We start from the raw sequence: 16,806 nt of genomic DNA on the forward strand, positions 1-16,806 counted from the left end.
ATAAGCTACATACTAAGTTACATCCCCAAGAGATGCTCTATTAACTGTAGGTGGAAATAACATTTTGTCTAAATATTGAGTAACTCAATAGATATAAGATCTCGTGTTTCCTTCCCTTCAAAACCTAAAGTACTAAGAGTATAGAGACAGGAAACCAAAAAGATTTGAAAAGTTCTGTGATAACTTTAGGACAAGAGGTAAAACTAGTATAAGGGTTTTATCTACAATATCAGAAACCAAAGCAGGAAGGTCTCCCAAGGGTATAATCTTAGTATGTGGCCGAGGTTGAAAGCTGGGTATTTCAGAAATCACTGGTGGTGGTGAGGCGGAAAGGTTCATAAATGCCTGGGGAATGGAATAGGTGAATCACCAAGAAAAATGAAGGGAGAACCTAAATATTAGCCCAGAAGTCGACCAAGGAGGAGAACTGGGAAATTCAGCAAAGCCCAAGTCACATATAGACCAGGCAGGAAATTGCTTTTCTTATGGATCTGCAGCCCTGGTAAGTTCCTACCAATGGGCATTCTTCTAAGCTGCCATGACATTCAGGTACCAGTAGAAGGCACTATAGCAATCCATTTCCAAGAGAAGACACCTCTCTAGCCACATTTAGATTTCTCAGGAGTCATACAAAGATTCTACTTCTCATCATATTTAAGCTTAGATTTGATAATGATCTGCTGATGTTTTCCACTCTGTTGAAAGACTTGTTTCAGAAGAAGGCAGCGGTTTAAGTGAGATACACAACCTAATGAGCGTGCATCAAGGATGTACATGGTTGGGTGGATGGATAATGGATGGGTAGGTGGATGGGTGGGTAGATGAATGGATGGGTGGGTGGGTGGTAGGTGGATGGGTGGGGTGAAGGGAGAGCGGGAAAAAAAAAGAGAGGTAGAAATTGAGAAAAATACTCCTATTGCTGACCTCATGGGTGCTACTTACACATGCGGTGGCAGTTCAAAGAAATTGACCCCTTGATAAAGTTCCATCTGGCTCACAGTGTAGATTCCAAGCTCCTGGTATGGGTTCACAGACACAAGGAGGGTCCCAATATATGTCTAGAGAAATAGACCAAAGCACTAGTGAGGAATTTCGGGGTGCAAATGGCTACAGCAAAAGACCGTCACGTGCTATAATCCCCTTGTGTTCCTTCAGTGCTGGGACTATAACACGATAAATAAGACAGGTGGGGAGGGGGGGGGGTCTCTGCTGTCATGGAGCCTACGTGGCATAGGAGGGCAGACAAACAGCCGAGGGACCAAGACTGCTTCAATTAGTGTGTTAAGAAAGGAAAAAATAGAGTAATGAGTGAGTGAAGGACTAAGGGAGGCCACCTTAGCTACTGGGCTTTGGGAGGCTTCTCTAAGGAGATGACATCTGAGCTGAGACTCGAAGGATATGAGCCTGTCATGAAAAATGTAGGCAGGAAGGACATCGCAGGCTGAGGGGACATGTGTGGCTCTGCATTGGAGGCCAGTGAGGGAGGGGAGACTAGAAAATGGTAGAGAGGATGTTGGGGAGGGTGTGAGTTGAGACCATGCAGGGTGTCAGGAACTGGGTGTTCACTCCACATGCAATGGATGTCAGAGAGCCCACTCCCCGCTACTGAAATGAAACACTGCCCCGAACTATTATGTAAAAGAGATGGCTTTGAGGGTGTACACCATGATCTGATTGATTCATGTTTCACAAAGGTCTTCCTGGTGACTGAATGAAAGCAGGGCAAGCATATATACCTGCCATCTAAAACTGGGCAAACACTCCCACTGCTGGCGTTTATTTCTCTAGATCTCACTGTTGGATTCAACTAATATTCAAGTGTTTGAAGTACTTACATTTGTAATATAGCCACTAAAGAAAGCTTCTTGGAATCTGATTATGAATAAAAGTTCTAAGCTCTTATATATAAAAATAAATATTTAGGCTCCTTTAAAAATACATCTGGAGCACAGGCTCTAGGTGCGTGGGCTTCAGTAGTTGCGGTGAAGTCCTGCACCGCAATGAAGAGTAGCCCCCGCTCGCTGCAACTAGAGAAAGCCTGCGCGCAGCAACGAAGACCCAATGCAGCCAAAAATAAATAAGTAAAATAAATAAATTTATTTTTTAAAATCCCAGTATTTAAAAAAAAATACCTCTGGTACTCAGATATAGAAAATAAACTAGTGGTTACCAGTGGGGAGAGGTGGGAGGGAGCAAGATATAGGTTTGGGGGTGGGAGGTACAAACTATTGGGTGTAAGATAGGTTCAAGGATGTATTGTACAACGTGGGGAATAGAGCCAATATTTTGTAAGAACTGTAAATGGAAAGTAACCTTTAAAAATGGTATAAAAAATATATCTGGTATTTTCAGATTCTGAGTTTGTTGTTGCTTTTCATTTCAGAGTCTCAAAGACTGGAGGTACTCAAGCCTACATTAAATTATGCTAAAATCACTTCAACTATTGTTTCCAATCTCTAGGACAAAGTCAAACAGAGAACCGGATCACAGATGAGTATTTTGACTAAAACTCTGCATCGCTTCCATCAGTAGAAATCTTCCAGGATAGAACACAGTTTCTGAAATTTACCTGTTCAGACTGGAAACATTTCGTTTATCCATGATGATCCTATCATCCCACTTATACTTCCCCAAACCATACTATTTCTCTTCTGCTTACACATAAACTTATATATGAAATCTATTTCCACGATTAAAAATGTACACTCTGAGAAACACTTTGCTCGTTTTTTGATAACCTTGGTTTCCACATGTAGACTAAGTCACGGGCACGATTACAAACAAAATAACTATAAGAAAAAAAAGTTTTTAAAATTTTTAATATTTTTAAACTGCTTCTGATCATCTCATTTACACTTAGAAAAGCTAATAAAATGAAACAATAACACACCCACCCACACAGACACACACACACACAGAAACACTGTGGAGTGCACCCTTAAAGGAATTTGCCTGAATAACGACCAATCAAACCAAGATGGAGTGATAAACGGAGACCTTAATAAAAATTGACCACTAGAAGCAAGGAGACCAAGCTGAACAGAGTTCTGGTAAAATACTGCAGTCTTGACCCTTGAAGATTCCTGGGATATGGTAGACATCTCTTATTTTTGCCTGCCTGGCATCAAGTCCCCCTTATTCCAACAGATTCCTCTGAGAGAACTTCTCCAGCTCTCAGTCCCTATCATGAGGTCAGGGGGCCACTGGCCTCACCCCTCACCTCTAGAAGTGGGCCTGGGAATAGCCCTGGCCAGTCAGAATATTCCTCATTTCTACCTGTGGGGATTGGTTCAGAGATAGACACATGACCCAACATGGGCCAATCAGAGCCAACCATCCTCCGTCTCCCAGAAGACTTGCTCCCTTCTCAGTAGCAGCTTTAAGAGGATAACCTATCAGCCTGGTTCTGCTGGCAGCCACCTCACCACCATGCAAAGAGGCTTCTCCAGAAGGAAACTGACGCAAAAGAAAGCAGAGGGATGGGAAAGAGGCCTCAAGACATCACCCTAGAGCCTAGATCTATTTCTGGACCCTGAAGTTACACAGGTTGACAGATTCCCTCTTGCAGCTTAGGCCGATTTAAGTTGGGTCTCTGCCACCAGCAGACATAAAAGTCTTAATTCAAAGAATCAAAGTACACCTGACGGTGGTCCCTCGACACCTCCCTTTAATGGCTAACCTAATTAGACTGATACTGTTCACGATCATCGAGACAAGACCAGAAGGGAGCCACCACTCTAGGAAAAACAGCTGAGAAATGGGTTACATTACATAGATGAGGTTCTCGCTGAAACGCTTGCGAAGATTTTCCAGAAAAGCAGCTTCACTGGTGTAGGCATCCAACAACACAAAATCCTGCACCCCGACCTTGTCCCGGGCAGTCAGCGCGCCTTCCATGTGCAGACGAATGTGCTTCCGCCCCACTTCTTCTTTCTACAGGAAACAGAACATTCCTCAGCAACTCACTTATTCTGTCATTTTTATTGCACGTCTAAAATGGAAATAGCAAGATCCCAAACCCTGGGGATAGTTGAGAGCAGAGATTAAAGTACGCTCTCTTCATTAAGCATTTATGATCCAGTTAGGGATACAAGTAATGATAGTAAAAGCAATAACTGTAGTAACAGCGGCTGCTGCCAGGAACTGGGCATTGACTATGTTAGCCGCTACACTAAATGCTTGACGTGTATTATCTCTCTTGATCCTTATTCTGACCCTATGCTCTTATCATGCTCATTCTACAGGTGGGAAAACTGAGGACAGAGAGGTTATAAAACACGTCCAAGACCTGCCAAAAGGCAGAGCCAGGATATGCACCTAGATAGCCTGGCCCTATAGCCTGCTTTCCTGACCATGAGGTACTCACTGAATGTTAGTTGCCTAAACTTGCTATGTAATTCCCAGATGAGTGATGAGAATATTGGTCAGAAGAAGACTATCTTGTTGCAGAGGAGTATTTCAACATCAACAAAGGACAAACTCGGAGGGTCTCCTCCCAAAGGCTGGGCTGCAGACCTCTCCGGAGAAGGGTGGTGGCAGCCCGCTGGATGGTGGAGAATCTTGCTAGGTTACTAAGGCCAGACCAGGCAGCAGAAAAACCCTCCCAGGAACAGACGAGCAAAGGGAACCCGATCACCGCTGGGCGGGAGACCTGGTGCTGCCCTGTTTGGGTTGGGAGGGCCGTGGGAAATAGCTCTCCAGGGCTCAGGTATGCTGAGGCTGGGGGTGTGCAGAGCAAGTGGCGAGCTGCTGTGGGGTAGGAGGGCTGGAGTGTGTGATGTCTGTACTGGGAGGACTGTGGCAAGGCGGTGACCAGGCCAGGGCTGCAAAGTCACGGGGACTCCGTGCTCTGGGTGCACAGTCCGGGAATGTCTGCCCGCCGCATCCCACTGTGCAGCTGACAGCAGCTGAAAGGCAAGGAAAAGCAAAACATCGCAAAAGGAACCATGAGGAGAAACCTTCTGCTACTGCAATGTCCTTCCAGCACCTTCTAGACACAAAGATTGACATCATGCCCTCTTCAAGGAGAAATGCTTAAGGAGTCCACTTCAATATCCCAGAGCAGGTACGAAAGGGTGAATTTGGATCTGAGAGACAATAAATGGACACCTAGCACATATGGCTGTGCAAAGGTCCTAGAATAGCCACAACCATCTTGAAAAAGAAAAACAAAGCTAGAGGACTCACACTTCTTTAAATAATCAAGACTGTGTGTCAACTGATTTGTGTCAAAGTTACCAAAACAACTTGGTGCGGAAAAGGAACATCTTTTCAACCAACGGTGTACAAACAACCGGATATCTATAAGGAAAAATTGCATTTCAACCCCTACATCAGACTACATACATGTGTATATTATACAATAAAATATACTGTATATTATATACATTTATATATGTATATATAAGTATACAGAGTTAATATATATTAATTTGAGATGGATTTTAGATCTAGATATACATGCAAGATCTGTAAAGCTACTAGGAGAAAATAGAGGGGGATATCTTTGCATCCAGAGAAAGGCAAAATTTTCTTAGGACACAGGAAGAAATAACTGTAAGAGACAAAAAAAAGAAATTAGAACGTCATCAAATATAAACCTTCTCATCAGAAGATACTGTTAAGAAATGAATCAGCAAGCCATAGACTGGCAAAAAAATGTTCATGAACTATAGACCTGCAAAGAATTTGTACCTAGAATAAAAGACTCCAACAGCTCAGTTTAAAAAAAGCAAAAAAACACAGAAATTGGGCAAAAGACTTGAATGGATGCTTCACAAAGGAAGATAGACCGATGGTCAATAAGCACATAGGAAAGTGCTGAACATCGTCAGTAATCAGAGAAATGCACATCTGAACCGCAGTGCGATGCCACCAGAAGAGTTCAAATGAAAAAGACTGACGACATCGAACATCCACGAGGATGTGGAGCAGACAGAACTCTCATACATTGCCGGCAGGAAGGTAAAGCGATGGAAACGCTGGGGAAACGTCTGGCAGTTTCTAATGAAGTTAACCAAACCTCTACCCTTTCATCCAGCAATTCTATTCCTAAGTATTTACACAAGAGCAATGTAGACATATGTCCACAAAAAGACTGGAACATGAACGTTTACATCAAGTTTATTCATGATGGCCCCAAACTGGAAACAATCCAAATTCCTATCAACTGGAGAACGGTTGTGGAACATCTATACAATGGAATGGGTACAGCAATAAAAGAGAAATGACAGGTATGCACAATGACACAGACATTATGCTGAGTGAAAGTTTTCAGACACAAAAGACTGCGTGCCGTATGATTCCATTTATATGAAATTCTAGGACAAGCAAATCTAATCGGCAGTGAAAATCTCAACAATTGTTGCCTGGTTATGGGGGGACTGCCTGGCCAAGGACATTTTGGGAGTGATGGAAATATACTCTAACTTGAGAGGACTCTGAGTTACATGGGTGTGTCTATTTGTCAAGATAAATGGTTACAATGTTGTACATTATGATACATGTAAATTTTGTTTTAAAAAGAACCATACAAAATAATCAAGTGGGGAGACGATGGGGAGTAGGCGGAGGAAAAGATGATAACCGGATGGCAGAATGTTCGTAATTGTTGAAGCCAGGTGATGGGTACAGGAGGGATTATGCTCTTCTGTTTACTTTGTATTTGCTTGAAATTTTCCATAATGAAAAGTTTTAAACAACAAGATCACCACCAGGTGTCTCCCTTCACTAGCTAAATGGAGCTAGAAAGTGCAATCACCTACTCTCTAAGAATGAAAACGATGCATTTAGATCAAACTATATTAGTGTTACAAATATTCCCGTTTTAAATATTTTGTTTGTTTGTTTTGCGGTACGCGGGCTTCTCACTGCTGTGGCCTCTCCCGTTGCGGAGCGCAGGCTCCGGACGCGAAGGCTCAGCGGCCATGGCTCACGGGCCCAGCCGCTCCGCGGCATGTGGGATCCTCCCGGACCGGGGCACGAACCCGTGTCCCCTGCATCGGCCGGCGGACTCTCAACCACTGCGCCACCAGGGAAGCCCTTAAATATTTTTTTATAAGGGAGGCAGTATAGCATAGTGATGAAGCACAAGGACTTTGGAACATGAGTCTGTCCAGTTTCAAATCCTTGGGAAGGTCTCTTAATCTCTCCAAGCCCCAGTCTGTTTCATGTCTGTAAAATGGAATATAATTGTACCTACTTCATAGGTTTATTGGTTTGAACAGAACCATGGAAAGCTCTTGGAACAGGGCCAGGTACCATATCAGCTCTGTGAGTACTGGCTTCTGTCCTCATTAATATTAATAATTAGATTATTAGAAACAAGACCATAATAAAGCAAAAAAGAAATCCGCTGGTAAGTAGTCAACAAGCCCCATATTAAATTAGGAGTGAGCTGGAGTCTGAAGTAATCTCTGGAGCTGTACCCACAAATATTACTGCAGTTGGATCTCTGCGGGTGGAGGGTGCAGAGATTGTAACAAAGCTTCTTTCTTATTCCAGTCCTAGACATGGGAACCGCAGCATGCTTACCGGAGTGAGTCCTGCAGTCAGCCCCAGCGCCTTAGGCGACCTTCCAGCCCAAAGAGATTTGACAAAACCTCTTAGATTAAGGAATGTGACAATAATTTTAACTTGCAAGGGCCAAAGCACAGTCTATCCGTGTCAGCCCGGAGTTTTGTTTGTTGCAGTATTTCAATTCTAATATCTGGATTTCTTTTATCTAGTTTGTTTCAAAATACCTTTAGAAGGGTGTGAACAAGCTAGAGGAGCCTAATGATATTGACAAGAACAGTCAGAGGGATAAATATTGGAGCAGAAAGGGGAACAGCAATAAAGAAATTGAAGGGTTTCAGCTTTGACCAAAAAGAAGACGATTAAGAGACTTTATCAAGAAGAGAACATTAACACCATAAATGACCAGACAAGAGGAAAATTAAAGAGTGAGAGGTCTTTACTATACCCATGAGAGAACTCCATCTTTGGGGTGATAAAACTGTAGTAGATAACCACCGCGCAAACACACACAGCAGTGATCACAAACTCTGCTACCTAAAGAGCAGGTACTGGGATTCAATCAAGCTGCAGGTGGCCGGGACTCACTTAAGACCAGGGAGTGAATGGCCATCTGTGTGGAGCCGCTGCTCAGTTTTGGCTGGTCGACGGATATACGGCTTGTGTTGCCAAACCTTTCAATTCCTCAAGAAAAGTTTAAAACGTAGAATTTTATGTAAAGTCCTGTAGCATGTATTTAGCCTCATGGGACACTAGTTTGCAAGCTCTGCAGCAGACACTGCAAAATAAAGCAGGCCACCCTTTGTCTTGGATGGTTTAGGTATTTCACTCATCTGAAGGCAAGGTATTCAATGAGATGCTCCCAACGGGACCATTGTTTTGGAAGCATCATGTTGTCAATGGTGATCTGATCATATCACCTTCTACACAATCTAGTGCTTGACCCAGTGTGTCCGGGGGATAGAAGGCAGCGGGGGAGGTGGGCACAATGTGAATAAAGATGGTGAGATGCTTTGGCAGCAACAGAAATGCCTGCCAGATATTCCATGGGCTGCCCCACATTTCCCCTTGCAGTTAGGTGGTGTCACGTAACTACTTCTAGACAACAGGTTGTGAATAGCAGTGACATTTGTGCCAGACCCTCTAGTGGGTTATTAGGACTCCTTCAGTGCTGCGATGATTGAGAATTTCTCTCATTGAATGGATGAGCCACAAAACCAAAACAGCCTAGATTCCTGAGTCATCACATGGAGAAGTTCTAAAGAATCATCCAGACCCTAGTAGACTTTGTGAACACAAGAAATAAACTTCTGTTACGGTAAACTTCTGAGAGTTGGGGGGCTGTTTGTTACTGTAGCCTAAGGCTGCTTAACCTGACCAATACAGATGCCAAAAGGCTTTTCCATTGGTAGACTAGCAGTTTGAATGTGAGCCACAGCTCTTGCATGTTAAACTCAGCCAACAGGTTTGGCTACTATCCTTAAGCTTGGAAAATGAGGAGGCATTTTTTTAAGGGAGAAAATAAGCCCTAGAGTTGTAGCTTTTGAATTTTATTTTATACTTCAGAACACTTTGTTCAAGGTAAGTCATAAAAAACCTCAATATACAAAATTAAAAAGCAGATACCATATCACTATCTATAAATATTTCATTAGGTATCTCTAAAAGGTAAAAAGCTCTTAAATTATATGTACACAACACCATTATCATATACAAAGACCTTCACAATAATTCCTTAATGTTAATTATCATACACAATCAGTGTTCAAATTTCTCTGTCTTATATGATATTGGTATAGTTGGTTTGCTCAAATTAGGATCCAAACAAGGTCTACACATTGAATTTAGTCAATGGGTCTTTCAAGTCTCTCTTGTTCTATGGGCTCCCTCTCCTTTTTTCTTGCAGTGTATTTGTTGAAGAAATTGGACAATTTGTCCTGTAGAATTTCCCACCTTCTGGATTTTTGTTGATTGCATACTTATGGGGTCATTTAACATGTTTTTCTTTGCCCTGCATTTCCTAAAAACTGGTAGTTTGACCTAGAGGACTTATCAAATACAGGCTTGAGTTTTACTCTGGCAAAAAGACTTTATAGGCAGTGAAGTGTACTTCCAGCAGAAGGCACATAAGGTCTCGCTGTCATTTTGAGATGTCAGTGCTTTTATACACATTGCCTAAATCCACATTTTCTTAGAAGACTGCAACAAAAATGGTAATGTTCCAGTTCTACCACTTCTTCATTTATTAGCTGGGATCTTTCTATAAAGAAAAACCTTATCAATTACTTGGTTACCCTGAGGTACAGTGTGAAAAAAGAAAAAAAAAGGCAGAATAAATGCTTGATTTCCCATTTTCAGGATAATGAGTTCTGTAGCATCCTTCAAAGGGGACACTGAGTTTTTAATATTAGGAGCTAGTAGGTTTAAATGTATTTGATATATTTCATTCCGTGGCAATTATTTATCTTTACTGATGCTAAAATTATCCAATTTTGGGCCAGTGAGGAGAACCTTTTAAGCTGGCTCTTGAGTCCTTTTGACACGGCCTTAATAGTCTTTGATAGCTTCCCATGCTTATTAAAATGCCAAGCTGTTTTTAGGTTTATTTTATATATTCTCAGCCCAGACCTTGAATCTACCCAAGGAGCTCTGGTTTCTTTCAGTGGGGAGATGGTAGATACCATAATCAGACACTAGGGGTGCTCATTGACACTGGGTTGATCATTGTTTCTAAGGCTTTTCACTAGAGAGCAAAGAAGTATTCTTAAAATAAAATACATAATGAGTTTATTCTGATTCTACCAATTCATATACACAACTAAGGGGCTTATGCTTAATCTTATTTTACTTGTATCTCTTCCTCTTTCTCCTGTCTAAAATTTCAGTTCAGTGACAGTCAATTACTCATTGGCTTTATTCCACAATACACACAACAGTCTCAAAATAGCAATACAAAAAAAAAAAAAAGACAAAAAAAATAGCAATACGAACACCATCATCAACATGATTACTGAAGAGAGTTTGAAATTTTTTTAATTATTCGTCTTCAGAATGTACTTCACTGGGTTTGTATAGGCACATTACTGTGTTTTTAAGCTCCCTTGAAATAGTTGATTTCCATGTGGCCATCTATACCAGCAACCAGATACATATTTAGGTTCATTCCTGTTGTTTTATTCCTTATTTGGGGAGACTAATTTTAAAATTTTGTTTTATCATTATGTAAAATATATTTAATGGTGCCAAAAACAAAATAAGGCATATTCAAAGAGCTAGCTCTCATGCCTGTCCGTTCCACCCTATTCCCTTCTTCCCACTGTAAACAACCATTTCAAAAGCTTTAAAATGCTAAAATTGTTTCTTTTCTTAAATGGAAGCAAATACACATGTAGATTTGTTTCCCCCCTTTCTTAGGCATATGCTTGGAAAGCTATGTTTCCACCTGTCTTTTCATTGGGAAATCTATCCCGGAGATCCCTTCAGAGTTGTTTACAATGACATTCCTCATTCCTTTTTAGATGCAAAGTACTCCACTGTATGTTCATACTATACAGTTGACCCTTGAACAAACACGGGTTTGAACTTTGTGGGTCCACTTAAATGCAGATTTTTTTCAAGAGTAGACTGCTCTTCAGCGGTACTACAGGACCTGTGGTTGGTTGAATCTGTGGAGGATCAACTATAAGTTATAAGTGGATTTTCGACTACACAGAGGGTCGGCACCCCTAACCCCCATGTTGTTCAGGGGTCAACTGCACCATAGTGTATTCAGACAGTCTAATAGTGGAAGACCTTAACTAACCTCTGTCAGCAACTGACGGAAAACAATGGCCAAAAAATTGGTAGGACAGAGAAAATCAAAACAGCACAATTAGCTAACACAAGTATAACACTACACCCAACAATTGCACAGTATACATTTAGCACATAGAGCACTGATAAAAATTGACCACCACCTGGGTCATGAAGCAAATCTCAGATTTCAATGGATTCAAATCATGCACAGCTTAATCTTAAGTGATTAAGCTCACTGAGTCTGATCAGGCCAACACTTCAAAAGAACAGAACTTTCAGAGATTATGAAAATATTCTGCAGCTTCACTGTCCAATGCAGCAGCCATGAGCCATACGTGGCCTCTGAGCATTTGAAATATGATGAGACCGAGGAACTGAAATATTAATTTAATTTTAATTAATTTAGATTTAAATAGCCAAAGGTGGCTAGTGACTAGTGTTTAGTCTGCACAGGTCTGGAATCTAATTTCCAATTCAAAGGAAAACAAAGAATGAGAAACACTTTAAAAAAAACGCTTCCACCACAATCACCTAAATCAAGCCTGGGAAACTCTATGGAACAAACTATCTAGTTTCTTCATCATTTGTGGAAGAACACTGCAAGATAGTCTGTATATTAAAAGAGTTGAAATAGGAAAATGAAAGTCAAAATCACAATAAGCCATCACTTCATACCCACTAGTATGGCTACAGTCAAAATGTCAGACAACAGCAAGTGTTGGCAAGGAAGTGGAAAAATTGGAACCCTCACACACTTTTGATGGAATATAAAATGGTGCAGCCACTTTGGAAAACAGCCTAGCAGTTCCTCAAAATGTTAAATATAGACTTCCCATATGACCCAGCAGTTCTCCTCTCAGGTATATACCCAAGAGAAATGGAAACATGTGTCCACACAAAAACTCATATAGACATGCTCACAGCAGCATTATTCATAATGGCCCCAAAGTGGGAACAACCCAAATGTCCATCAACTGATGAATGAAAAAACAAAATGCAGTGTATCCATACAATGGAATGTTAGTTGGCAATAAAAAGGAATGAAGTACTGATACATAACATGGATAAACTTTGAAAACACTATGCTAAGTGAAAGAATCTAGTCACAAGAGATCACGATTCCATTTATATGAAATGTCCAGAACAGGCAAATATATAGAGATGGAAAGTTAATTAGTGGTTGCCAAGTGTTAGTGGGTTTGGGAGGAAATGAGAAGTGACTGCTATAGTATAAAAGTTTTCTTTTTAAGGTGGTGAAAATGTTCTAAAATTGATTTGGGTGATGGCTGTACAACTGAATATACTGATAATAACAAACTTGAGTTGTGTATTTTAGAGGGTGAATTGCCTGAATGGTATGTGAATTATATCTCAAAGATGTGACAAAAATCAAGATCTAAATGTGAAAGGCAAAACTATAAATCTTTAGAAGAGAATGTAAAAGTTATCTTCATGACCATGGGGTAGGATTTCTTCATAATTCATACAAAAATATGTCAACCATAAAGGGAATGACATGCAATCTTGACTGTATGAAAATCAAGAGCTTTTGTTTATCAAAAGATAGTTTAAAAATGAAAAGAAAAGGTACAGGGTGAAAGAAAAACTATTTCTAACACATAAAGAGAATTTAGGGATGAATAAGAAAAACCAACTGGCTCAATGACAAACAGGCATTTTGTTGAAGAATAAAATAGCCAATAAAAATACAAAATAGGCAAATTTTTACCCCAGTGGAATACAATTGCATACTTAACAAATTGGTAAAAATTTAAAAACCTGATAGGACAGGATAGCAAAAATGTCCAGCAACAGAAATTCTCAAACTCTGTGGACAGGAGTGTAAATTGGTACAATACTTTGGAAAACAACTTAACATAGCCTAGTAAAAGTTGAGGACACACACTCTATGACCAAGCAACTTCATTCCTCTTGTTTATGTACAGTGAGGGACAAACACAAGAAGCACTCAGCAGCATTATTTGTAACAAGCTAAAACAGGGAACAACCTCAAGTTCTAACAATAATAAAATACATGGCTATCACTGTCACATAATGCTATAGTCATACCAAACAGTTATACAGAGCACCATGTACTACCTCAAGTACTTTTCCTATATGAATTCATTTGAAACCTTTGAAACCTTTCAACAACCCTATGAGGTAATAGGTTCTTTACTCCCATTTTTCAGGTGTGAAAACTGAGGCTCAGAGAGGTTAAATAACTTGCCACACAGATAGTATAGTTGACAGAGATTCAAACCTCAACAGTCTGATTCCAGAGTCCATGCTCTTTTTAACACACTCCAGAAGCACACAAAACAAGACTTCAAGAAATGGAAATACATGCCAGATCCTGGATAAGGAGATTCAACAAAGAGGTTTAATTCAACTATTATGTTGTGCACAGCTGTGAAAGTGAATGAATCACAATTAGGCCCATCAACATGGTTCAATTTACAAAAAAAAACCACAGCATCGTTCAAAGAAAGCAAGTCACATAATATACACATATATGTGTAGTTTCATTCTGTTTTAACCAAGGTCCCAAACAAGCAAAATTAAGCAATATGTTGCTTAAGGATACATTCACAGGTGATCCAACTACCAGTAAAACCAAGGATTGTACTTAGTATCTTACACTGGGTGGAAGCATATAGTTATTATTCTCTAAGTCACACACATACATATTCTTTTCCATGTATAGTATTTTGCAATAAAAATATTTTTTAAAACTAAGCTAACCTCATTTAGGTATATCAATACTAAACTCCTCAGTAAGTGATTAGTAAACAGAATTCAATGTAACAATAAAGGAATAGTAAAACGTGACCAAGTGGGATTTATTCCAGGAATTCAATATTAGAAAGTCTATTAATAATAGATCTACCATATCAATTGATCAAGAGTGGAAAAACTATGCATCTCATAGATTCTGAAAAGGCATTTGATAAAGTTTCATTTCATTCTTGATAATTACATTTATCAAAAACAATAAAAACCAAAACAAATTCCAGAAGATCACAGATTGAAACATTAAAAAAGAAGATTATAAAATATTAGAAGAAAATACAGGTGAAGGGAGGAATGCCTTTCTAAGTATGATACAAAATTCAGAAGCCACAGAAGAAAAGACTGATCAACTACATAGAAAAATTTCAGCCTAGGAAAAAACATCATAAGCAGAGTCAATAGATAAAAACAATTTTGGAAAAGAATATTTGCAACTCACAGCTCAGACAAATGACTCATTTCCTTAATATAAGAGCTTCCATAAATCAATAAGAAAAAGTCGAACACCCTTCCACATGCATACACCCCAAAAGTGGACAAAGGATATAAACAATAATTCACAGAAAAGAACATGAAAATTTTTCTTTTAAACACAAGGAAAAAATACTTAACTTCTCTCCAAAGAGAAATGCTATTAAAATATATCGAAATACTATTGAAATACCATTTCTCATTTTGAGCAATTTGATAGGTAAAGTTTGAGAACATACTCTTTGTGAGAATATGGCAATGAAATGTAATTTGCTATTATATTTTAAAAATTAAGTACACATTCTTTGATGCAGTAATTTTATTTATATTTAACCTATTATATATGATCTCACAAAGATAAAATCCAAATATTCATCAGTAGGGAAACAGGTAAATTAAATTATGGTACATGCGATACAATGGAACTCTATAAAGGTACAGAATCTCCCAAATAGGTTGCTACCATATAACGTGAGGTCACAATATTTCTTTAATAGATTTGTTGTAAGGATATGAGGTAGCACCAAATAAAAAGTAGTCCCTCCCCCAGAAGTAGTAAATAATAACATAACAATGGATGTAGTAATAATAGTGAGAATTGACTAAATTCCTACAGCCAGCCGGTAAGGGGCTGAGCTGAGATTCAACACACACCTGTCACTCCCAACTCATTCTTCTTTCTCTACTCAATTTGGCCTTTTATGTAGTAAATGCAAGTGTTTTTCTATGTCAGTTTCAATGCTCCAACATTGTACTTCATCCCTTTCATATAACAGGTTTATCTGCATCTGAGTGAGAACCACAGATGTGTCCTGCATTTAGAGCTTCTGGTTCTGTGGCAAGGAGATTGTTCTGGAACCTTGGATAGATTTGCTCATCCTACTTAAACCACAAAATAAAACCACCAGATACAATGGCCTCAAAGCCAGTTCTAGGGCTGTTTCAAGGATCCCTATGTGGTTAGACTTGAGAGGTACAGATGGGGACCCCCAAACTTCTCCAAACCCCCCTATCTTGGATAGATTGTAGCTTTGGCTAAAAACTCACCACTGGACCCCTTTGCTTTGGGTTCGATTGTAGTGTCTAAAGTTGATGGGACACAGGTTTGAGAAGTTTTGGCAAAAAGAAATGAACTGAAAAGAAAAAGCACACGAAGTTCCGGGGAAGGCACATCTCCGTGGTCTGGGTGGTAGTGGGTCTCAGAGAGGCATCTCACCCTCCTTCTGTGATGGAGGATGGGCCACAAATGCACCCACCCTGGGTGCAGGTGCTGGGTCCTTAGCCTTATGCCAACCATCTGACCATCTCATTTATTCCTTACAAAGCCCCATTACAAAGATAATAGCACCTATCTTGATTTTTCAAAAGAGGAAAGAACTATCTAAGGCCCACAGATGGTAAGTGAGGGAGGCTTGACTACAGAGCTCTTACACCCAACTCCAAGCTTACCACCCGCCCCCACGAGGCTCCAAGTGCCAGAGGGGAAAAGTTTGAGATGGAAGAAAAGGATGGGAAGAAAAACCCCAAAGCCATTCTTTAAATAGAAGCTTGATCTCCTTTGGTTTTGCCTACATACTGCCACTTGCCTGGGAAGCATTTTCAGTCTTGCAACAAAATTGGAATAAGGAACATGCCCCGGATTGAGCTACGTTACTGCCATTACTACTGTTGCCTGTGCAGTACCTGACATCCGGGCCAAAGATTACCTATTGGTGCTCAACATCAGTAATATTTAAATTCATACAAATGCAAATAACAACAGCATCATGCTTTTACCAGAAAATATCGAGTAAGGGATAGAATAATACACAATACTTGCAAATCTGAGGTGAGATTAAAACCAAATACACTGCAAGTAGCCTAGTATGTTTTGATTCTCTCTAGAAAGGTAATGTCATATGTTAAAAAAAAAAAAAATCATTAGAATCATTATTATACCTTTGGTCCAGTAATGCTGCGCCTAAGTATTTCTGCTAAGGAGATATTTCGAACAACTGACATTTCTATGTTTCTGTGGTGTTCTCTAAAATCTACATTAAATTTACAACAGTAAAGAGTCAAGTATATTACACCAACTGGAGAGAGTATGTATACAGATTAAAGTAATGTTTATGAGATTATGCAGCCGATGTTTTCTCCCTTTTAAGGGAGAGCAGCAGAGGACAAATGTATATGTGTACTGGGACTGCAAAATATATATGCAAATATATGCTAATAGTCCCAGACTGGACT

General features: G+C 39.8%; 1 protein-coding gene across 1 annotated transcript in view; it reads right to left on the reverse strand.

Moving 5' to 3' along the window:
• MYO1H (myosin IH) overlaps positions 1-3,927 on the reverse strand; it is a 42,849-nt gene extending 38,922 nt beyond the window's left edge. Inside the window, exons 1-2 of the mRNA XM_059040300.2 lie at positions 3,772-3,927; positions 943-1,058 (exon numbers count right to left, since the gene is read on the reverse strand). Of these exons, the coding sequence (XP_058896283.1) occupies positions 943-1,058; positions 3,772-3,897 (242 nt within the window). The 5' untranslated portion in view covers positions 3,898-3,927. The remainder of the gene's footprint in view (positions 1-942; positions 1,059-3,771) is intronic.
• Between the last annotated feature and the right edge of the window lie 12,879 nt (positions 3,928-16,806).

The sequence above is a fragment of the Kogia breviceps genome, chromosome 15, assembly GCF_026419965.1.
Source record: "Kogia breviceps isolate mKogBre1 chromosome 15, mKogBre1 haplotype 1, whole genome shotgun sequence".
NCBI lineage: Eukaryota > Metazoa > Chordata > Mammalia > Artiodactyla > Physeteridae > Kogia > Kogia breviceps.